At 41.2% G+C, this 25,152-nt stretch overlaps 1 protein-coding gene across 1 annotated transcript in view; it reads left to right on the forward strand.

The window, feature by feature from the left end:
* MEGF10 (multiple EGF like domains 10) overlaps positions 1-25,152 on the forward strand; it is a 121,227-nt gene that overhangs the window by 88,378 nt on the left and 7,697 nt on the right. The window contains exons 13-21 of the mRNA XM_058539742.1: positions 9,369-9,515; positions 11,022-11,156; positions 11,697-11,825; positions 13,179-13,307; positions 15,521-15,649; positions 17,822-17,950; positions 20,147-20,383; positions 21,444-21,571; positions 22,922-23,045. Of these exons, the coding sequence (XP_058395725.1) occupies positions 9,369-9,515; positions 11,022-11,156; positions 11,697-11,825; positions 13,179-13,307; positions 15,521-15,649; positions 17,822-17,950; positions 20,147-20,383; positions 21,444-21,571; positions 22,922-23,045 (1,287 nt within the window). The remainder of the gene's footprint in view (positions 1-9,368; positions 9,516-11,021; positions 11,157-11,696; positions 11,826-13,178; positions 13,308-15,520; positions 15,650-17,821; positions 17,951-20,146; positions 20,384-21,443; positions 21,572-22,921; positions 23,046-25,152) is intronic.

Consider the following 25,152-nt stretch of genomic DNA (forward strand, 5'->3'; position numbering starts at 1 on the left):
TTTTTGTTATCAAATCTAAAAAACCATTGCCTAATCCAAGATCAGAAAGATTTATGCCTATGTATTCTTTTAAGAATTTTATAGTTTTTAGCTTTACGTTTAGGTCTTTGATCCACTTTGAGTTCATTTTCATATATGGCATAAAGAAAGTGTTCAACTTCATTCTTTTGCATATAATATCTAGTTGTCCCAGCACCATTTGTTGAAAAGACTGTTCTTTTCTCCATTGAATTGTCTTGACACCCTTGTCAAAAATCAATAGGCTGTGAAGGTGAGAGGATTTATTTCTGTGCTCTCATTTCTATTCCATTGATATATATGTCTATTCTTATGCCAATACCATACTGATTTGATTATTATAGGCTTGTAGAAAGTTCTAAAATTGGGAACTGTGAGTCCTCCAACTTTGGTCTTCTTTTTTAAGATTATATTGGCTATTCTGGGTTCCTTGAATTTCCATATGAATTTTAGGATCAGTATGTCAATTCCTGCAAAGAAACAAGGTGGGAATTTAATGAGGATTGAATCTATAGATCAATGTGGGGAGTATTGCCAACCTAACAATATTAAGTCTTCAGATCCTCATCGGTAACCTCTTCAGTGTTGTTTCTCAGTCCTTTGGAATTTGTTGAGAGCTCCTTTGGCTTCTGACAGGAGTAAACTGAGACCAACTGCCGTGTGCTTGATTTCTGGTGTCTGAGAGGTCCCTTGAGAAACAAAGCAAGGCTGGTGTAATGGACTTTATTTTCTGTCAATAGGAGCTACCCACAGACACAAGGACTCCCTAGCTCTTTAGTTTCTCCTTGACTTGCAAAAACTGAGATAATTCTTACTTCAAATAAGAACTTTTACCTTCCCATGTTTCTGTTTCGCTCTCAGTTACTAAATGTTGAAACTGCATCACACCAGGGATTAAATCAGATTTTGTGACTTCACAAGCGTTCTTGAAGTTCTCAAACGGAGTGACCAGTACTAAGTTCTCAATGACCACAATGAAGCAAAATAGCATTTTTAATCCCCTGGCAAACTCAGAACTTTCCTAATAGGCCATATCATTTGTTTTGGGCAATACTCCATCAAATCTACCTTTGTCTTATGAATATAGAGGAAATGTGAGGTGTTCCTGAACACACCAGACCACCTGCTTTGATGCTTTAGAACCAGCCTTTGAAAGACATACTCTAGTATACATGAGAAAAGCAGGAGATATGATTTGGCCTGAAGCCAGCAGGAAAATATGTTAGTTGCATTCCACAGTCTGGGTCATGGGGTAAGACAAATTATCCCATCTGGCCTTAGACCCGTGGAACTCCTGCAGGAAGGCAATGGCTTTGTCACACAACATAATTTTGTAATCCTCTGTCCGTCTGTGACTGGTCTGCTTCTCCAAAGGGAAGAAGCTTTGCTGCTTCATGTTGCTCCATCACTTGTTGCCCACTGTCTCTTCGCTTCGTGGCTCCAATGTCTTGTTTCTCTGGGTCTTCTGTGTGGGCTGTTGGTCTGCAAGTATCTGAGGCTGCTGGAAATGTTTTTTCAATCACGCCATCCCCCACACTGACAACATACTTGGTGTAAGCAAATGTATGTAGAGGAAAAGAGAGTTCCTAAAATTCCAAAAAAAAAAAAACACCCTAGAATTGGGCCTAGAATTGGCTTATTTTTCTAAAAGGAAAGAAGAGTAGACTCTATTATTTACACAGAACACCATTTCATTGTCAGCACTTGGATAGACTCATAATTTTTCCTCACAAACTTGTTTTGAGTAAATACTTCATAAGGACCTTTCTCAATGTAAAGAAAGCTTTGCTTTTCATTTAGAAAACAGGGTTGGGGCCAAATAAATAACCTAAGCCAAGGCAAGCAAGTGATTCTGTTTCCTTTCTCCCTGTTGCTGAGATTGCTCTAGGTGAAATGTTAATATCTCAGGACAGGGTAGCAGTGTGTGGGGTAACAGTGAGGCTTTTGTGAAGAAATCAGTGAAAGCTAACACCGGGACCTGGGCTCTTCCCCTGACCAAATCAAGAAGATGATGTAGAGGCACCAAGTGCTCAGCCATTTGAGGACACTATGGGGAGAGGCTGATCAGGCCTCCGGGTTTGGAGCCAGGGATAAGGGTGGGGAGAACTTTATCGCTCTTTACAAGGAAACTGACACACCTAAATGGAGGAAGTCCTGTGCTAACCTGATATACTAAGGAAGTCAGCTTGGTTTCTTACCATGGGGCTCATCCCCCTCTTCTCATAACTTCACCTTCTTTTCTAATGTTAGACTGTCTTTTTCTCTTAAAGGAACTAAGACTCTTGTTTATTTCTTCTATAATTGATAGTCCCATTTTACCTAGTCATAAAAAAATGCTTTAAAATGTACTACCATACAGATTAACCAAAACTTAAGTTGCATGTGGTATCCCAGATATTATTTCCAAAAGAAATGTACTATTTTTCAAAAGAAAAGACATGTACATTTATCATATGTGGTTATTTAGAACCTTAATTTATTGACACTTTTAGCCAAAAGATTACTTATCAAAAAGAGACAGATTGCAGGAAAATAATGGAAAAAAATGAAACACCTTCCAGGATATAGGCTGTGTCCTGGGCTCCTTCTCCTACACCTCTGCTACACACACACACACACACACACACACACACACACGCTCTGCTATAAAATGAGACTGGCTTTTCAAAAATCATTATTCTGAAATTCCAGATGTCAGTGAAATATAATTAGTTATGTGTGTGTATTTCCAGAGTAGTGGAGTGATACGCTTTATAAAGTATTTTCCAAAAACAGTAGAAACATGCTGACTTTTTTTTCTTTCTTTCTGCTCTGACTTTAGTCAGCCAGAACACCTCTTCACTGTGTTACAGCTAATCAAGATTCCACTCCAGCTGTGTGGGAACATATGCAGTCTCCAGCCTGGTTCCCAGCCCTGGCTAAGATCACTGTCACCTGGGAACTCTTTGAACTTGCATATTCCTGGTCCCCACCTCACACCTACCGAATGAGAATCTGGAGGGTGGGTGAGGAGGAGGACGGAGTCATTGCCAGCCCATAAAGCACCTTCTGTCCAAATTTGGAAAAGGTTTGGAAATCCCTCAGGGTGCACTTCTTGCCAGGTGGAGTATGAGCTGGATTTCTGCCCCGACTTAGCCATTTGGTCAGGGGCTCTTGTGTAGTATACAACCTGTACAATCTTACATGGTGGCCCTGTCTGTCATTTCAAAAGTTGCCCCAGTGGCCCATGTAGGGGCAGTTATCAGTCTGTAGACTGGCCTCTGCTATGCCTTGCTACTGTCATTATTGAAGAGGTGGGGTTCTGGGGGAGCATTTCTGTGACAGAAACCTCATAGCCTGTGGCAAAAGACTAGAAGAGGCTTAGGGATGGTCATGCCAGAAAAAAAGTTAAATGCTAAACTGAGAGAAAAGAGATTAGGACACTAAATCAACCTCTAGGAGTCTTGGGAAAGAGAGAGGGATGAGCAAGACATGGTATAATGGTAAGGAGGGGAAAGGAGAGTAGGAAGAGAGGCGGGATGATTATCTGAGCCCAGCCAAGAAGGGGAGCCCACTGGAAGGAGGAGAACCCACAGTCAAGTTTATGGGAACTTCTCTCCTCTTCCCGGCAAGCAGACCTCCGCCTTCAAGTGGTTCCAGCCCCTCTCCAAAAGGACAGCCCCCCCCTTAATCACCCCCCAAACACACCAGGTTTGACCAGCTGAGTGAGTTGCTACTTCGGGTACTGATCTGTCCCCAAGTGATCTCTCCTGCAGCTTAGTGATGCCTGAATTATTATAATAGGGGGAGACCTGCCTTTCTTTGTCCAGTGAAACATAAGTGCAAATTCAAGTGCAAATGAGTTTTAATTAACATGCATGAACCCAATCAGCCACAAGTGCACGTGATTTGCTCACTATCTAACCCTTTAGGGGACTGAGGGGCAGAGAGCATGTATGCATACACATACATCTGTCTGTCTACATGGTCTTGGGGGAAAGGAGTCATATAAAAGCAGAACGCGGGGTCCCTGAAGTGGGGTGGAGAGAGGGGCTTGCTCTCCCAAAAGAGAGGCTGCAGAAAAAGCCAAAGCTTCTGGATCCCCCAACCTGCCTAGCAGTCTGACCTGCTTGCTTTTATCTGGGTCCAGACTAACGCAGGCCATGCTCTCTGCTGTTTTGTCTTGCGGCTGCAAGACATCTCTGATTTGTATGACTTATCAAGATGTTTTTTTCAACTTGTTTACCTATATAAAGCAGATCCTTTTTAATAGATCTTTAAAATTCATAGTATCCATAGAAAGATTTAAATTAACAACCATTTGTTAAGCGTCTCCAAGTTGTATGCAACCATAGTGCTTAGGTGCTGGGAACATGGAGATGAAGCGGCACCAGCTCCTGGCCGCAGAAGGAAGCTCACGTTCTCTCAGGGCAGACACTGAGTAGGCGGAGGTGGATACACCAGGGGATAACCTCTCTACATGACAGCATGCTGCCGCTTATGTTGGCCAGAGGATTAGAAAAGCAGAAAAAGTGTTATGACTAAATACTGTAGTTCCTCTCTCCTATAATCACCAAGCCCAATGATTATTAACAAATCTCTCTCTTTGTTCTAATATGTGTTTAATACCTTGTTGCTCAGGAGCAAGACATTGAATCGAAATCATTTCCTTCATTCACTAACACCCCAAATATTGCAATGCTGGCGTAAGGAATAGAAACAATTAAGCAAGACAAGAAGGTTGGGTTATATCTCTGAGGGGGGAAATAATGACACCCCAGATGATTTATTTCCTGCATTCATGCAATCACAAATGCCTAGTGAATGCTGATTTCACATTGAGGCTGCTGGCATAATGCATCAGGCATTAAATGCATGAACATTTCTTTAGAGCTGCTTAGCTGAAGTTTATCATGATCATTCAGCCATTGCCTAGCAACTTGTGAAGGCTATCAAAGAGCTCTTTGTCCTCAGTTCTGGCAAGAGCAGTCCCTTGCAGATCTCCTTATCAGCATTAGAGCATTTATCAGGAAAAAATGCTTCCATTCAACTAGAGATTCCTTCAAATTTAAAGATACCCCCTTCCTATTTTGTCCCTTCTTCCAAATATTTTAGGAAGTTGTTTCCTGAAGTAACTCATATTAAAGCCTTTATCTGTACTTTGGTAAATATTCCACAAGAATTTCCTCGAGATGTCCCATAATTCTGTGCTTTATAATCTGGGCTAACATTAAAAATCACAGACCTGAGCTCATGAAAGTATATCTTCTTCTCAAAAATAAGCAAGGCAGACACTTCCACCCCCTTAATTGGGAAGGGTCACCATTTTAAAGACATAAAAAATAAATATGTTGGGCTTCCTGGTTTGAGTGCATTTCTCATCACTTCTTCAGGGAAGCAAATAATGATATGGTTGCTCCATCCAATTGGAAAATTGTCTTGAATATCATGTTTGAAAGAGGAACAGTGCCTATTGACTCATTCAACAAATATTTATTTAACACCCTCCATGTGCTAGGCACTGTAGTGAACAAAAACAGGTACCATCTCTCCCTCATGGAGCTACCTGAATTCATAAATTACCCTGGGTGGACCATGGAGGGGTGTGTCTTTCATTTGCATTCTCTCCTATATTTCTCTAGAATTCTTCCCCTGCATCCCAACTGCCAATGACTTAGTTCAAGACTTTTTCATTTTTATCATTTTTTAATTGGGTAACCCAAAGTAGCCACCTGATAGGTCTTCTTTCTTCTAGAATAATCATCTTCAAACCATCATCTGCCCTCCTACAAAACACAAATTTAATTATGCCCCTCTCTTACTTAATTATCTGTTGGGTCCCTGTTAACACCAGGAGGAAGCTCACACTCCACAGCATGGCGTTCTTGGCTCTTCTCTATGTGACCATCGCCTGGCTGCCCTGATGCCTCTCCTCTTCCCAGTACCAATTTCAGCTGTCTCCAATACTTGGGGTTCCTGAAGGATAGACACATAATTCTTTGGGCCTCTGGACCTTGCACCAACCATTCTGTTAGCCTAGAATCTCCTCTACTTTCACAAGCTACTTCCTTGATGGGGAAGCTGGGGGAAGTCATGATCCCCAGACAGAGGTGGGTGTGCCTGTTCTGGGGCCATTATCCCTCTAGAGTTGGAGGTCTTTCTTAGAGTACTTCTTACCAGCAAGCCTGCAGCTGCCAGACCCCTTGAATGTTTATTGAGTTGCTTTCTCTTTTCTGCCTTTGACAAAGAAGGAAACAAAAAGATGTCTTGTAGGACTCCAGCAAAGTTGGCAAAGAGTAAGATGGGGTCAATGGAATAAAACACACATACACAAATAGCCAAAAAAAAAAAAATAGTTAAAGCAAACTTACAATTCCCTATCCTGGAGAAAGTTTCACTGCAGAGTTGGTCTTACATGGAGGTCACATTGATAGCCATATACCTAGTGTAACCTAGAGAAGCACCTACCCTGGTACTCCCTCCATGAGCTTCACTACCTGAAATTCCACAATTAGAGATTTATTTCTCAGTCTCTTAATATGTGTGTTCTCTTAAAATATTAATATTCTCTAGAGAAGATAACATGTCAGCAATAATAAATGTATCTTATCCTTTCCTGACAATAAGATGAAGGGAAAGAAAACAAGAGGGCACAGAGGTCTGAAGGGGAGGAGTAGCAATAGGAGAAAATGGTGCAGCAGGAGGGAAAAAGACAGCTTCACGCTTTCCCTGGAGTGGTCCCCTGATTGAGACATACTTTGTTATTTGTCTTCAAATAGATTAGGCATTAATAGCTACAAAATGATGACTGATTTTTACTGATGATAGAGAAAAAGAAAAGGGCTTGAATCTGTAGGGGGAGTTGGTAATAGAATTGTTATTATTTACTTTCCAAGGAAAGACTTCACTGCCATCCTAAAATAAAAGTTATTTAAAAGTAAGGTTGGTTGTGTTGACATATGCTTATGTGACTGGAGACAGAAGGTGTGATAGAAGATCTCTAGACTTCCCTGCGATTCTCTGGAAATGAAATGATAGGTGGAGCATGTGAAACAAGCTTCTGCAATGGAGCACTTTGCTGTGTTGTGGGCCTTGTTACTTATGTGAAAATTACCTCAATAAAGTTGCTTATGACTGGTGGTTATGATAATCAGCTGGACAAACCTATTAGGGAAGGGGAATCAGGTAGGAAATAAAAGATCACTTTATTCAGATTTGCCAATCTGCCCAGAGTCATTTTTCTTAACATGCTCTGACTGAGAATGTGCCAAGTCATACATAAATCATGATCATCCATAATGTAAAAAAGCAGCATTTACTTTTTGACCTAAAGTGTACTCCATTCCATCTTAACTGCATTTATTAAGTGTAATATAAAGTAGACATTTGGCAAGTAGCAGATAAATTAAATCATCATAAATGGCTGAGTATCCTTCCTTCCCCAAGCTCCTAGCCCACAAAAAAGTGGCAAAAATCAGGACTAATTTTCAGGATGATTTTAACTGGATAATTACTCAGTTTCTACTTCTCCAAAATCCTAACTGGGATTTGCCTGATGGCTCCAGACCAAAATGGCTAGGGTTGTCTGAATCTCTATGGAGCAGGTGTCCCCATTTTTGCTGCTGTTAAACAGGAGTGCTGGCTCACTGTCAGAGCTCAGGACCTGAATACTTCACATAGAGAGTGAAGCCGGTAGCAGGTTACCCTTGTTGGTACTTCCTTCAAATTCTCAAAACAAACTAGTTTTGCAGCCTCCTTTCGAAGTGGTTTATTCCTCAATACATTCGATGCTTCTGCCTAGTATAGGTGTGAGTAAAAACACCAGATAAGACTGTAGCTGTTGTATCACTTTTGGGGAACATAGAATTTGCAATTCCATCTCAGTTTTTTAAGAGATTTGGAAAAAATACCATATATTTGTGAACTCAAGGGGAAAAAAAGATCATAATAGGCCAAAATTCCATATTTTATTCTTTGGGGAACACTTAACCCCCAGTGGGCTTCTAAAAAGGCCTGATCTCCGTTTTTAGCCAGCAGTCCAAGCAAAAATAATCGTCTATTGTCGGCTCAAGCTAGACACAATGAGGTCTGTGCCCTTTCAGGCCTGCTTAACAGCCCTCACCGTGTGGGAGACTTTCAGAAGGAGAAAACAGGAGCAGTCCACGGTGGAGCTCTGGTTCAGCAGGAATGACTGCATACTGATTAGCAACGTTCACGTTATGGTTTGGGGCTGTTTCTGTGTTAAGGTTTGGGCCATGGTAACTTTTCTCCTAATCAATTTAGAAGCAAAAACTGTAATACAAAAACGGCCTTCTCGGCCCTCGCGGTGCTGGGTGGTGGTAGTTTTCTGGAATCTCAGAATGTGTGTGTGCGCTTGTTCTTACCGTGTGCTCACTTGTCTGAGGCTGGCAGTCGCCCTTTCACTGCTAATTATGACTCATCCTTATTGCCTCTCAATGCAAAGAGCATTTCTTTGAGTTGTGAAGAATTCTGACTTACAAGAAAGAGGCCCCTGTTGTATTTCAAATAGTTATTTACGAAAGAGACTTCCATTTACCTCAAATAAAACCTGGTTTTATTTTTATTTTTGCAACTTTGGTTTTTCCTTATGTTTCCTTTAGGCATATTTGTTCATTCACGACTGGTTTGAAAGTTTCTCTATTTCCAGAATGAGAGTTAAGCACCTACATATTGTTTCATAATAATCAATAGCTTGAACAACAGCAATAAATAGCATCAATTGTGATATTCTGCCTGTATCTGCCCAAGGTGAAATTGAAGTTTTAAAGAGGAATTTGGTGGCACAAGTTAGTGTATCTTTCTGTCCTGCACAATGTGTCAAAATATTTTAAGACTGTGTTTATTTGCTTGCTCTAGGGAAGAGTTTCTTTATGTAAAATAATTTAACCACTTTTAGCTTCTCCTTATCTTTTTACATTTTGTCCATTTCTCTGTAAAAATAAAGAATGGGGAGGGAAGAAGTCTCTGAGGGCTAAATGAGACTATATTTTTGATAAATTTTGCCTTTAATAGACAGAGCCCTTGGGCTTCCCTTTTGCTCTGTCCTCCTAAAGAAGAAAAATCAGTATGACAAAACTGTTTTGTTCTTTCTCTTTTACGACTCTATAGAAAATAGTTCTTGGATTGTTTTAATGTTATGATCATGTGATACATGATCACACAATATATGATGATGGATTGATGTGGATGATGTGACAAGTGGATTTTAAACCTTGTACTCTCTCTGTTCATTGCTGCCTGTGATGACTCAGCCTGGATACCATGACCTTAGTCCCTGTCTCTGACCTAGCATCCCAGAGGCTCCCAGCCACACTGCCCCTCACTCAGCTTTGCTGTGTGCGTTGTTTCAGGTGTCCACTGTGACAGTGTGTGCGCTGAGGGTCGCTGGGGCCCCAACTGCTCCCTGCCCTGTTACTGTAAAAATGGGGCTTCGTGTTCACCCGACGACGGCATCTGTGAGTGTGCGCCAGGGTTCCGAGGCACCACTTGTCAGAGAAGTAAGTGTGTCATTAGGCGGCAATTTCTGCCTTCCCTCCTCGGGGCGCCATGTGTAGAATTATTATCTCTGTTCATCACCACCAGTTCCTAGTGATGTTCTGTTGCAGTCGAGGGCAGAGGAGAGTGTGGTCACCCTGTCCTGTGCAGAGCTGTCCTTGATAGCAGTTTCCCAAGAGCTTTATTCTGTCCAGCCTTCAGGACTAACCTAACAGATGGGGCTTTAGCCATTTCTTCTCAGAAATGATTTCATTGCCTCGTTGGCATCATCATCAAGATAGGTTTCTTGATCCTGCCTTAAATCTTGCAAATGGTGTTCCAGAAATTCATTGACCTGTAAATATTTTATTCAGCAATTTTGGCATTGGCCTTACCTCAATTACCAGAAGTCAACATCAGCCAAACCCTGCGGCAAATCATACATCCTGTTAGTAGCCGCAAAGTCAGTGCTATGGGGAAAATAGAACTGCAGAGTTAAAAATGGGGACTGTTGACATTGGTCAATAGAATTTTTAAGTTAGGAAATGATCCATAAGATTTTACTAAATCTATTATAAATATAATCAAGAAAGGAATATATGACTAACTATAAGATACATTATCCTAATTTTTTAATTAATTTTTTTTCATTAACAGCTCAGTGGTCCTATATTTAAATCCAAATAATGTCTTGGGAAGAACATAATTATGTAGCATTTTGCTTACTCACTTTTCAATCACAGTCATTAACCTGGACCATGTTGAGGAAGAATAATCTTTTAATTCTGACTGTAGATCTATTTATTGCCAGTAATGACTCTTGTAGAATAAAAGATCAACATATGACTTGAGAGTTTTTATTTGGGCCTTGTTAGAATTTGAAATTTTATTTCTTTCCATCATTTATTTGTTCAACAAAAATTCTTCAAGCCCCTGCTCTATGCCAAGCCTCGAGCTAATTAGGGCCATAAATAGGAAAATAAAGAGGACTAAGACATTTACCTGCCCTCAAGTAATTCAGAGTTTAGTGGCTTCTTTTCATTACAGTTGTCCCTCGATATCCTCAGGGGATTGGTTCCAAGATTCCCCCCCAGACCTAAATCAGAGGTTGCTCAAGTCCCTTATATAAAATGGCATAGTATTTGCATATAACCTATGCACAACCTCCCATATACTTTAAATCATCTCTAGATTACTTATGATACCTAATACAATGTCAGTGCTATGTAAATAGTTGGTATACTGTATTGTTTAGGGAATAATGACAAGAAAAAAAAATCTGTACATGTTCAGTACAGGCGCAACCATCATAGGCCTTTTGATCCGCAGTTGGTTGAATCCATGGATGCAGAACCGTGGATACAGAGGGCCAACTGTATTAAAGGATACCCTTGCCCCTTTGTTGGTGGTTGTTTTATACTTAGAAAATTCTCAGTATCGTTAAAAAAAATTTTTTTTGACCCGAACTTGAACTAGATCCTGATGTGTAATATGAGATAATTGTCTATTTTATTCTATTCTATTTTCAGTCTGTTCCCCTGGTTTTTATGGGCATCGCTGCAGCCAGACGTGCCCACAATGTGTGCACAGCAGTGGGCCCTGCCACCACATCACAGGCCTGTGTGACTGCCTGCCTGGCTTCACAGGCGCCCTCTGCAATGAAGGTAAGGCACACAAGCATTTTGGAGAGAGAGGTGGTGATGAGCAGGCCCCATGGAGTCTGTCCTCAAGCTTCCTCTCGGCTTCCTGAAGGACATGTTTTCAGCTCTCAGCTATTGATGCCTTCTGGTATGCTGTGTTTGCAGCTTCTGTAAATAAGACTTTGAGCTTTGGAAAAACTGGCTTGCCACTCCAGCAAAATCTCTTTACTCTCTGAGCTGTGGTACTCTTCCGTTTTAATTGGAAACAGCCTCCCATGAAAAATCAATATGAGGAAGAATTTTAACTCCCTGAGCGAGAAGCTATGAAGTCAGATTTCTAGAAATGTGATGATGTCTCCCGGGTTATGATACCTTAATGAGGGTCTTTGGCTTCAGGTGTTTGTAAAAATGAACCCATTCAAAATGAGGGATGCTGTTGAGTGGAGGCAGCTACTAAATGGGCAGCTGGGTTGATGACGTTTAAAGTGATTTCCTGTCCCAAGAGCCTAGAGTTCAATGAGATGAGATGTAATTGTGAGTTACTGACCTATAACTTGTTCACAGTGTGTCCCAGTGGCAGATTTGGGAAAAACTGTGCAGGAATTTGTACCTGTACCAACAACGGAACCTGTAACCCCATTGACAGATCTTGTCAGTGCTACCCGGGGTGGATCGGCAGCGACTGCTCTCAGCGTAAGTCTTGTTTGAAAACAACTGGCCAACCATTTACGTTTATTTTCAAATTCTTTAGGATTGAAGTATGAGTGTTTATATAATCAAGAAAGAATATCTGAAAATTGTAATATACGTTGCTTTAATTTGTAAATGACTTATTTCCCATTAAGAGCTCTATGCAGTGGTCCTATATTTAAATCCAAATAGTGTCTTGGAAAGAACCTAATTAGGTAGCACTTTGCTTATTCACTTTTCAATGATTCTTCACCTGTAAAATGAGGATATTTTACTCAGAAAATCCATTCTTAGATTCATACTGGACTTCAGGTGTCAGCTATTATTTTTTCTTTGCTCTTGGGCAAAAACAGTACACACAATTATGGGAGAATTTTTTTTCATTTTTAAAATTACTTTGGATTTATTTATTGTCTCTATTGGCCCACATTTCCTTCTGGGTAACCATACTGAAATTATAGGTGGTCCTCCATTTAAGCAGTTATGTTCTTGAAACATTCATATGAATAAGAAGTTTTTTTTTTGTTTGTTTGTTTTTTTGTAAATCAAGTCATTTTACCCCATAATCTTACATTATTTCACAGATAATTTATCTCAGGTTCTGATTGCTCTTCTGTGGGCAGTGACCCCTAATGATTTAGTTTCATTATTTTCTGCTTCTTTCAATTAAGAGTTTTTATGAATAGATCAATTCTTACATACAACTGGCAACCTTAACATTTAAAACAAGCCTCTAGTGACAACTCTGGAGTAGAGTGACAAGTGCAGGTTTTAGAGATCAAAGACATGAATTGCATGATCTTGGGTCCCTCGAGTTGTGTCATTTTGCCCATCTGATCTCTGCTCAAATGTCCCCTCCTCAGAGAGGCCTTTTCTAAAGGAGTAGTTCTTTGTTGTCTCCCTTACCCTGTTTTATTTTTTTTTGATAGTACTTACCACCATTGGTTTTTCAGTTGGCTGTTTGGCTGGTTGGTTCGTTGGTGTGCCTGCCTCGTCTACTAAAACATCAGCTTTCAGAGGGTGGTCTGGACCTTGTCTTGTCCTCTGCTATCTCCCCTGTTCCCTAGACAGTGCTGGGCTCATAGGTGCTAAATGTGTATTTGTTAACTAAATCTATAAACTTGAGATGAATTTTGCTCTGCGTCACTCTGCAGTCTGTGAATGGATATGGTGTCAATGATGGTTGCTGTTGCATCCAGCGTTGCCATCTGGGTTTTGGTCAGATTTGGAGCAGTGTGCTTTCTTAGTCCCAATGCGTCTCACATGCAAGGAGAAGTGGAAGCGTGGATGGACTTCTCTCTGCTAGATGCTGGACTCACTATCTAACAGAGCTCTCCATGCCTGCTGTGATTGCAGCTTGTCCCCCAGCCCACTGGGGCCCGAACTGCATTCACACGTGCCACTGCCACAACGGGGCCTTCTGCAGCGCCTACGACGGGGAATGTAAATGCACTCCTGGCTGGACGGGGCTCTACTGCACTCAGAGTAAGTGAGCAGCCGTCTGAGGCTCACCCAGGGGAGCCACACCCTACAGGAAACAACCTTACCCCTTGCATGCGCGAGCTCAGCTCACCATGGGGTCCTGGCATTGGAGGTTTCCTCTACCCAATGACCTCTAGATGTGTAAATTTCTCTAGGTGGTGAAGAGCTGCCACATTCCAAGTTTTCTGTCTCTATGTCGTGTCAGGGTGTCAGGGTGTCACTGAGGTGAAGCAGTGCTATAACGCGATGGTGTGCAGTTTCTTTCTCCACTCTCCTTCAACCAGACCCTATTTATATGGGTCAAATTCCCTGTCCTGTATTCTAACAGCATGAACTTCAGGGTAAGTGACAGTGTTTAGAAAGGTAGTGAAGACGACAAGCCTCACACCCTCACTTGCTGTGCGCTCTTGGAGAAGACTGAGTTAACCTTAGCGAGCTGCAGAATCACCTAGAGGGCTCGGTAAACACAGACTGCTGGCCCCACTCCCAGCGTGTCTGATTCCGTAGGTCTGGGGTGTGACCGGAGAATTCACATTTCTAACAGCTACCCAGGTGGCGATGCCAGTTGAGGACCATACTTTAAAAACCGCTGCTCTAGGTCTTCTTTCCATTTTGTGTCCCCTAGGGCCCTAACCATTTCTTCTTCCATGAGGTTTTTAGCATCATGTGATATAATGTGCAAAGTACTCTATAGCTCAGCACCACTGGAGAAAAAACAGACTGTTCTCTGCCCTCTTGCCTTCAATTGAATAAAGGAGACAAGATAGGAAAGCATGTATTATGGTTGTCATTAATAATAATATATAATTTTAAATCATAGAAATGAGCTGAGGAAGAAAGATGGGTCAGAAATGAGGCAATTCTTGTTTAATACTAATTAGAGAATATAATTAGAGAATAGGCTGAACAAGTCTTTTAGAACTTTCTAGAAGGGTGTATAGACTGTGAGCCATGATTTGAAAGGGAGAATTGGCAAGAAAGGAGGTTGTCCCATGCACATTCTGTTGAGATTATGTATATATATGTGTATATATATGTATATATATATAAAGGTTTTTGAACTCCTTAGAGAAAAGTACTTATAAGTTATTATTTATCATTCCAAACTGAGGGCCTGCTTCAAAGAGAGGACCTTTCTAAGTGGAAATAGCACAATATAGTGGGAAGGCCACGGAGTCTGGAGCCAGACCCCCCTGCATGTGTATTGTGGCCCTGCCATCCTGCCATTTGCTAGCTGTGTGACTTTGGGCACTCAGAGCTCAGTTCCCATCTGTAGGGTGGGAATACCATCCCTGCATTTCTGGGCTATTGTAAAGATTCAGTGAGAGGATGCATGAAAACAATCTGGCAGAGAGTAGGTGCTAAATAAATACAGGGCACTGGTGGTTGTCACTGCATGCTGGCATCTGCGCTCTGCCTCTGTTTCTTGCAAGATGAGCTTTCATTAAAACCTCACTATAAGAAAAAGGGAAAATAAAAAGCACATGTGATACCTGCAAACAGCCATCAAAACCAGCCTGTATCGAAGCTTTCATTATGCCAGCGAGCCCTGAAACGCTCTTGCAGCACAGCTGCTGGCCCATGAAAGCCAATAGGCCTTGTGCGTGTCCTCAGCCCCAGGGCCCCAGTGGTCTGGGTCTTGAAAATTGTGCAGCAGTGTGAAGGCTTATTGCTTTCTTATAAAGCACTGTGAAGTGCAGGGATTTTTAAGTTCAGCATCTACCACATGTCTTTGGTGAAGGTGATATTATCTAAGTAACAGATACAGTGGACAGGGCTAGTAGCAGACTTGGAGACATTCTGTACTATAAGTAAAAGCATACTGGTAATTTTAATATGGACTATTCATTTCAGTCCGTGGAATTTGAGCCCAGGATTCAAGTAGTTGAGTGGAAGAATGAAAGGAAATGCCCCCACACTTCTGCGGGGTTCAAGGGATGCTTTGTTAGAAGGCATTAGTCTTGCCTCTGGGGGTACCAGTAACATTAAACTGCCAGGTATGGGACTGTTCTGCCTCCTGCTCATGAATTACCGCCTCCTGCAAGAGCCCCGTCTTGGGACTTCAAAGAAGCCTTTGTGACAAGCTGGGATCTGCATTATTGTCTTTATTCAATATGGCTCAGCATCCTCCAGATTTGAACACAAACATGTTGGAGGCATGAGCTGTGTTTCTCCTTAGCAGCCTCTTGACTTCACTGTCCTTCCTCTGCACACAGGGTGTCCTCTGGGGTTTTATGGAAAGGACTGTGCATTGATATGCCAGTGTCAAAACGGAGCTGACTGCGACCACATCTCTGGGCAGTGTACATGCCGCACTGGGTTCATGGGGAAGCACTGTGAGCAAAGTGAGTATGAGCACGTGACATCTCTAGGTGCTATTTTTTTTTCCCTAGAATCCATTTTCCTAGATGCCTGAAAATATTAAGGCAGAACTCACAACTTTTAAGTTATTTGAGCTGATGGCTGGTCACTTCCCAGCATGGTTGACTTCCCCTGCCAGAGACCTGGCCACCTTGGGCTGCTTGCTGGCTGTCTTTTCCCTCAAAATTCTTCTAAGTAACTCCTCAGTGCTCTGGGTGGAGGGGATGCGGCTACAAGGATGAAGACAGAATTCAAGTTTTCCATCTGTTCATCCTGGCTCTCTCTTCCTCTCCTTCTTATTTTTGGAACGTGGCTGCTCAGAGCTTTAAAAGAGCCAATCAAGTTTTCTTCACTGCTGAGGCAGAGCCCAGGTCTCACACTGGAGGAGAGTGCATGTGGTGGGGCCAGCTGGGTGTGCAGGAGGTAGAGGGCCTGGGAGCAGGGCCGGCCCCACTGTGGGTGAGGGAACAAGTCCGTGCAAATGTTGGCACCCCTCTGACAACCTTCTCTGGATGGTACTTTTATACTGTTTCCACTAACAACTTCTCATCTTAGTCTTAACAACCTTCAAGACAATATATTGCCTTAAATTTTGTTTTAAAAATCCCACTCGGGGAGACAGTGCTCTGATGGAATTACCCATCCTTCTTTCTCCATTTCCACCCCACCAGCTACTCATCGGCTTGCAGGGCTATAAGAATATTAGTATTAGACTGAGTATTTCAAATTAGTTTATTGTTCCTTTCCTCTGTGACTTTCATTCAGTATTCAAGATGGATAAATAAGGTCTTAGAGGTATATGGGGCTCACTCTCTTATCATAAATGGCAGGAAAATGTGTGGGACATTTCCTGCTCACCAGAGGGTGTGCTCTTGGGAAAGACTACATGGCTCTCGGAGCAACGTGAGCTGGAAAGGTTGATCAGCATAGCAGGACTTTGGCAATAAAGCATCACTCTCCCTCCATCCCACTAGCACCTCACAGCACCACTGGGCAACCAGGTTGTCTCAATCTTATGTGCTAAACCCTAGAATATTTTTGCATATCCATCTATCTAGGAAATGTAACAAGAATGACATCCAGGAATCAGCCGGGTCAGAGATAACCCAATTTTAGTTTTGTACTGCTAGTTCATTTAATCATGGAACAGACAGTGAGTAACACACTTGCCTGCACACCCCTTTGTGTATTTAAATATTGAGTGTATGTGAATAAATGTCTAAACATATGTGCACATACATATATGCATAGAAACCAGAATAGGCTCTAAACTGACTTTCTCTTGAATGCCAGACTGGTTATGGTCTTATTAAATGAAAGCCTCTTAAGTGCTCTCATGGTTACTCTGAACATCAAATTAAAATGTCCCTATTTTTGGAGACTTCTCCCAATGCTCGTTTGTAAACAGAAATCCTATGTTTGACAGAGAACTCTGATAGTAATAGCACGTTGCCCCCTGCTGCTCACTTTACAAAAAACATCAGTATTTTGTCATGATTTTTAGATTTAACCTGCCTATGCTATTCTTTAAAATTCATGCCCAACTCTTACTAAGACTACGTCATAAAATCTCACTACTTTAGTCTCTCAGCCTTCAACCTGCAAATCCAAATTTTGAGGAATTCGGTGGTAAATGAAGTTCTTACCTAGAAAATTAACAAAAGTTGCCTCTTCCCTCTTCCCCTACTCCCAGCTAATCCAAATCAGAAGGTGCCTTTGGGGGGATCCCTGAGCCTACAGTAAAATGTGTTCTCAAGGAAGCATCTCTAGCTTACACTTTTTAGTCTAGTCCCTTCCATCCCACAGTTTGGCCTGGTGAAGTCATCTCACATTGCCCTGAGTGATGATCCGCATCAGTTCAATTGGGATTCTAGAGACTCTGCAAGCCCATCAGGGAGATGGGTACCTAGAAGCTGAAAGTGTCAGCAGCTGTAATGAGGGGCTCATTCTCTGGCCGTGTGTCACCTGGCCTGTGAGTCTTACCATGATTTGGGGAATGCTGGCCAGCTCTAAGACACCCTGGGTGGAACAAGTCTGCCCAAACAGGGATCCCCTGCAAGGGCTGGCCCCGACACACAGGATCATACAGTAAGAGACAGCCTTGTCTCAGATTCCCAAGGCTGGAGAACTACATTGGACTTTCATCTCCTTCTCAGAGTGCCCTGCAGGAACATATGGCTATGGCTGTCGCCAGATATGTGACTGTCTGAACAACTCCACCTGCGACCACATCACTGGGACCTGTTACTGCAGCCCAGGGTGGAAGGGGGCACGCTGTGATCAAGGTAAGGATACTAGTAAATGATAAGTACTACTTCGCATTGTATGACCACTACCTACCACCCAACATTAAGTACTTTCACCTATGTCATCTGATGTAATCCTCATCACGACTCCGCAAGGCATAGCTGATTGTTTATCCATTTGCCAGATGGATGCCTTATTGTTGCTGTCCTATAGATGGAGAAACTAAAGCTCAGAGAGGTTGAGTAATTTGCCCAAGGTCACATAGCTAATATGTAGAATATGTCAGGGCTTTGATGCCGGGTTTTCCAAAGCTCTTGAACTTTCCAGTATGCCTATAATTTTTTAAGCTTTACTGAGGTATAATTAACCTATAAAAAGCAACACGTATACAATTATCCTATATATATACACACACACACACAATGTATATATATATACATATATACTACACATATGTACAACACAAAGTATACAATTTGAAAAAATCCGATATATGTATATACCCCGAAACCATCACCACAATAAAGGTAACAAATGTATCCCTCACTCCCAAAAGTTTCCTCACGCCCCTCCCTGCCACTGCTACACCCTGGGCCCCAAGCCATCACTGATCTACTTTCTTTCACTATATATTAGTGCATTTTTTAGGATTTCATATAAATTAAGTCATACTGTATACTTTTTTGTGTGATTTTGTTTACTCAGCATAATTATTTTGAGATTAAACCATGTTGCTGTGTATATCAGTAGTTCGGTTCTTTTTATGACTGAGTAGTATTCCATTACATGGATATACAATAGTTTGTTTGCCCATTCACTCATTGATGGATGTTTGGATTGTTTCCAGTTTGGGGCTATTACAGATAGTGTATCAAGTGTTTGTATGGACATATGCTTTCATTTCTCTTGGGTAAATTCGTAGGAGTGGAATGATTACATCATATGGTAGACGTATATTTAACTTCTTAGGAAACTTGTGCCTATGGGTTTTAACTAGAGTGTCTATCATAATCTCCTGGGAATACTTGTCATCTACATAGTCCCACTTGGACGGTTCTGATTCTGAGGTGGATGGGACCTTTGAGAAGGTGCTTCTGATGGTTCTGGTGCACGTGGTGCTTGTCAGTAGGTGATAAGTACGTGGGTGTAAGGGCTTTAGAAAATTCGTAGTGTTGTAGGTGGTCATCTTAAACTGTAGACTAGGTGGGTACTCCGATTTCATTTTATTTCATAAAATAACTTTTACATGCTCATGATTTATATTTGATTATGATAACAATAAGATGTTATACTCCACAATCACATCATTATTACAAATGTGTTGTAATCACACTGCCCTGGGCTTGGTGCTCTGCGTTTCAGGGCAGACTGTCTTATGAGAAGGTCTAGCATTTAGCATCATAAAGTCATAGGGACGTTTGAGCTGGAAGCACCTTCATGGAAGCCAGTGTCCTCATTTTCAGATGATGAAACGGCAGCCTAAGAGCTTAAGGGAAAGTTCAGAATATCTGGATCAACTTTTTTAGACGCCAGGTTTTTTGACTCTTAATCCATATCTTTAGCGTCCTTGCTTGATGGAACATGAGGAAGAACTATGGAAAGCTGAATTTAGAACTTTAGTGAGTAAACCTTTTGGGTGATGTTTCAGGTACCTTTCCATCATACAAAATAACTGCATAGATCAATATCTTCCGGGGTAAAAGTCCTGTTGAAATTAGGATAAGGTAGATACTGATCTTGGACTAGATTTATAATGGAGATATTCTTGCTTGGAAGGAAAATTACTGTTAGAGATGCTAAGAATAGACATAAAATTAAGTTAAGCAGTTGAGACATTTAGGAGTCAGCCCTTCATAAGCTTAATACTGTGTAATAATTAAAGCACAATAAATGTTAGGTATATTATTACTCCCAATTAATTGCCGGTCTAAGCGTTTAATCTGAAAAATGTGAGGAGCTCTCAAACCCTACCATTGAATCTTTGGGTTCAGGAAATCCTGTCTCTTTTGAGGCTTAGAGCAGCCTTTCTCTGGGCACAGACAAGCCAACAACATCTGAAAATAATGAATGTTTGTTTTTAGTTCCCACTCTGTTTCCAAAAGTTTCCAAATTAACATTTCATGAACTGAAAATATCCAGGCACTAGCACGGCAGGAGATTTTTGTAAATAGAGATCAAACATTTATCCAGCACATTGTCATCCTTACTCAAAGCTCTTTTTCTCCTTTTTCTAGCTGGTGTCATAATAGTTGGAAATCTGAACAGCTTAAGCAGAACTAGTACGGCTCTTCCTGCTGATTCCTACCAGATCGGGGCCATTGCGGGCATCATCATTCTTGTCCTGGTTGTTCTCTTCCTCCTGGCGTTGTTCATTATTTATAGACACAAGCAGAAGGGAAAGGAATCGAGCATGCCAGCTGTGACCTACACCCCTGCCATGAGGGTCATGAATGCAGACTATGCCATTTCAGGTAAAACTGGAGTCGTTAGACGCATTATACTCCTTGAAAAGTAAGGTTTCATCCTGGTTCTTTGAAACTGGGTGTTTGCGTGTGTTGTCCGTTGTTATTGTCAGTTATCCTTGAGAAAATTTTATGTTGGGAAAAGATGTGTTTCTAGAGTGTTTTGTATGTCAACAGTAGTAAAATCATCGCTCTTGTCTTCTATGAAGGTTTTAAAATTAAATTTATTATGTGGTTACTTTAGACTTTGGGAATTTCAACCTGGAAGATGCTTTACTGGGCACCCAGTCCCAAGCTTTTGTCATATGTGGGGGACGGGGTGGGTGGGGGGAGTGGCCGTAACTTTACCAAGGTCATGGGGGACCAGGTCTTCTGTCTCTGGCTTTGGGTTCTTTCCACAATGCCTTCCAGCCTGTCCCTGGGCCCACACAAATCATTATCTGCCCAGAAACCAAGTTATATAAGAAACAGTTTTTTAGTATTAGCAAGAACCAAGGCAGTTCTTTAAGAAAACTCTTTTGAATCTTCCCTTCTATCAGAAGTCCCCATAAAAGTAAATTTTTAAGTGACACATTCAATCATCAGAAGTAACCCCTTAAACTGAAGAATTTGGAAACTTGAAATATTTATTAATTTTTAGGCAGTTACTAATGGATTTCAGCTGGGTTACATGTTTATAAATACACTGATTCTGGGGAAATACATAAAGTAGCTGATTTACTTAGTAGTGCATTGCTAGTGCAGAATATTGTGTTAAGAACTCAAGTGTTTAAATAAAGAGAAAAGTTACAGCAGAAGTAGCATCAAAACAATGCCTTCCCAGCTTGTACCAGCCTCGAAGCAAAGAGAAGTTGTCTGTGGATACTTGCACGCTTTTCCAGGAGGCCAGTAGGAAGGCAGACACCTGCTGCTTCTAGAAGTTTTGCTGAGGATGCTGGGCAGGAGAGAGTTCTGCCCAGCTTGTGATATGGAAGCAGTCCAGACATTTGTTCTTATTATTTTGCCTCTCTTTTCTCCACACAGACTTAGGGGAGCCTGCCGTCTTAACCATTTCCTTCTCTTCCTGCAGAAACCCTTCCTCACAGCAGCAGTGGAAATGCTAACAGCCATTACTTCACCAATCCCAGCTACCACACACTTACCCAGTGTGCCACATCCCCACACGTCAACAACAGGGACAGGATGACCATCGCAAAGGTGAGAGGGAATGGCTCAGGACCTTGAAGGTGGTGGGCAGGAAGGAGAGGAAGGAACAAGCATGCGTTGAGGGCTGCTGCTTGCCAAATGCAGTTCTAGGTACGTTATATCTATTATCTCACTTATTCCTCTAAACAATCCTCTGGGTGTGTATTAGGATCTCAAGTTTACTGACAAAAAGCCTGAGTAATGGGAAGTTTAAGTCACTTCCAAACACAGCTCCCTGGCTGGTGAGTGAGGTGGCTGCGAGGTGAGTCAGGTCTCCCTGTCTCTACGATTCATAATTGTCCATTTTCCATTGCACCTCTTTGGAAAAATGCTTCTAATATTGCATGAGGTTTCAAAATAATGTCTCACAGCAGACCTATCGTAGACTCAATCCTGTACAAAATTGCCCAGTTTGTCTTTTCTCACCACCTGTCTTCTAGTGCCCTTTCCTGGCCACCTGCACTTTCATAACAATAACAGCAATCCTATGAATTTATTTGGGTTGAACCACATGAAATTGCATTTTTGTAGGTCAAAAATGATTGAATAGGAACTATGTGCCAAGCATTTCTAATCATTTTACAAATGTAAACTGATTTAATCTTCACACCAATTCTACGAATCCAGAGTGGTTATTATCCCCATTTTATAGATGCACGGAGAGGTTGGAGACCCAGGGCTGCTCGTCTAGTACCACACAGCTCACCCCCAGGTCTCTTCCACAATGCTCTGAAATCTCAAACATTTCTCTCTTCCAACTGTACCCAAAGTATATTTCCAATCTCCATTGTCTAACTCCAGCTCTCTATTAGAAAACCAAGCTAATTAAATTAATTCAGTTGCAATTAAACTAATGCCGCTGGATTTTAATTATAGTGCCTCATGGTTAAATAGTGCTTCACATTCTCCAGAGACTTTCATATTCATCATTCCATTTGTTCTCATTCACATTCAGGGAGGAAGGCAAAGTAGATAATCTTCTCTTCATGTTCATAGCTAAGAAAATTGCTAAGACTCACTTGTGACTCATACAAGATCATACAGTATTTGGTGGGAGAGCTCAGACTGAGAATATGTTTTTTTTCAATTCAAAGTTCCATGTATGTAAACGTAATTCGCACAGTGTGACAAAGTGAAATAAAGTTGAAGTAATGGGGAGATAGTTGGTGCCAAGGGTCGTGTACTCCTGCTGCCACCTAAGTCCCACCAGGTCAAAAGTGGTCACTCTGCCCCTCGATACAGCCTCCTTTAAGAACCAGTCCTTGATACATACCATGGGCATGCTCTCCCCAGATCAGTAACACTGTGCTGTGTCACATTGTATTCTCTTTTTACATCTTTTATGGTTTATATTTTTAACAGTCAAAGAACAATCAGTTATTTGTGAATCTGAAAAATGTGAATCCTGGGAAGAGAGGCCCTGTGGTAGACTGCACAGGTACACTGCCTGCGGACTGGAAACATGGCGGCTACCTCAACGAGTTTGGCAAGTTCTCCTAACTCCTGTCCTCAACAAGCACCTGTGTCTTTTAGTGACCTTAGATAGTTATAGATTTATGTCTGTGCCAAAGTGATCTATTGAAAATATGCATCGAAAAACAAAATAATAGAATTATACCTACATGGGACTTATTACTATCCTAAGTGCTTTGTTTATTCAACAAACATTTATTGAGTTCCTTCTATGTGCCAGGAATTGATAAAAAGAGACAAGGATCCCTGCCTGCTTGTAGCTTACATTCCAACTCTGCATATATTAACTTAATTTTCTCACAAGTACCCTAATCGGTAGGTATTATTATTATTATCATCATCTCCATGTTACACTTGAGAAACTGAGTCATAAAGAGGTTAAGTAACTTGGGCAAAGTCTCAAAGCCTATTTAATGGTAGAACTGGGATTAGAACCCAGTCAACTTGGTATCAGGATGTGTGCTCCCCTTTGCTCTCTTTTAATATGGGGCACTTGTACTTGAGGCCCCTTTCCCCTTTTAGGGGAGGAAAGGGAGATATCAACAAGAATATAGTAAGTCAGCAGTTCTCATTGGAATCAGAACCCTTTCATACACTCTTCGAAGTTATTGAGGACCCTAAAGAGCTTCTGTTTCTATGAGTTATATCTATTGATATTTACAGTGTTACAAATTAAAACTGAGAACATATTAAATAGTTATTTATTAATGTATTTATAATAACCTCATTTCATGACACCCTAAAATGCATTTTTATGAAAAATAACTACATTTTCCAAAACAAAACAAAAAAATTAGTGAGAAGCGTGGCACTGTTTAACGCTTCTATAAATCTGGCTTAATGCAGGACAGCTAGATTTTCATATCTGCTTCTGTGTTCAGTCAATAGTGATCTCCCACTTGGTGTAGCTCCTGGAAAACTCCCCCATACACTTGAGAGAGAATGAGAGTGAAACAGGCAAATGGTGTCGTCACATTATTCTGAGAATAGTTTTGATCTTGTGGCCCTCCTGCAAAGGGGGTGGAGAATTCCTGGACCACACTTAACGAACTGCTCTGATACCCCATTGAGCATGTGGTGCCATCTCCAAGCATGTGTACCTTATTTTCAGGGAGAAATTTGATGATAGAGTAACTAATATGTGTGCAGTGCCTTATGGTAACAAACCTTTTCATGTGTGTTTATTTGGTGGTAAGGTTGCCAGGAACCTCAGTTAAATTTGAATTTCAGATAAGCAACAAATATTTTTAGTATATATATATATCCCAAATATTGCATGGGGCACACTTAGAGTAAAAATGATTTGTTGTTTCTCTGAAATTCAAATTTAACTGGCCTTCCTATGTATTTGTTTGCTAAAGCTGGTACCCGTACTGGGTGGGTCCATCCATGAATCTTGTTTTATGGAGGAATAATCTGGGAAGCACAGAGAGGTTAACTCTCTTGTCCCAGATTTTGTAGAAGGAAGGAGGTAAAGCTTGGTCTCAAAGTTGGTCTTCTGACTGCTCCCCCTCTGATCCTTCTGTGAACACCATATACGTCAAATCTCCTGAGCCAGATGTAGGAACCAATCCCTGTGGGCTCTGGGATCCTCTCTTATTATATAAATGCAAATGTTTAAGTAGGAAAATGAGTACAAATTCTTAATTTTTGTCTGCATTCTACACCAACATTATCAAAAGGATGTGTATTTCTAAACACAGGAAAATTATTTATATAGCAGATTTGCAATATACTTATTGGTGAAATCATTTAACATTAGAGAGATTTTTTTTTAAGTCTAAATTACATTAATAATTTAACTTAAAGAAGTACATGAATTGATATTCAGTAGACTACCAGCTGGTACCAATGAGGGAAAAATTCTCCCATTTTACCCTCGCCTACTGTAATTTGTCCTGATTCCAGAACACGCAGTCAGTGCAGTGGTCACATATAAACTTTTCTGCTTTCTGTCTCAATTAGACCCAAGGGACTGAATGTTGGAAACAGAAAATCTTCATTGGAACTTCTGAATCTGCTTGGTTTGTTCCATTCCGAGAGTAATTCTGTATTTAATGTCCTTTTAAAGTGTTCACACAGAAAAAGTCTTTCCTTACAAATAACAGAGTAAAGCATTT

Source organism: Diceros bicornis, chromosome 1 (genome assembly GCF_020826845.1).
Source record: "Diceros bicornis minor isolate mBicDic1 chromosome 1, mDicBic1.mat.cur, whole genome shotgun sequence".
Lineage (NCBI taxonomy): Eukaryota > Metazoa > Chordata > Mammalia > Perissodactyla > Rhinocerotidae > Diceros > Diceros bicornis.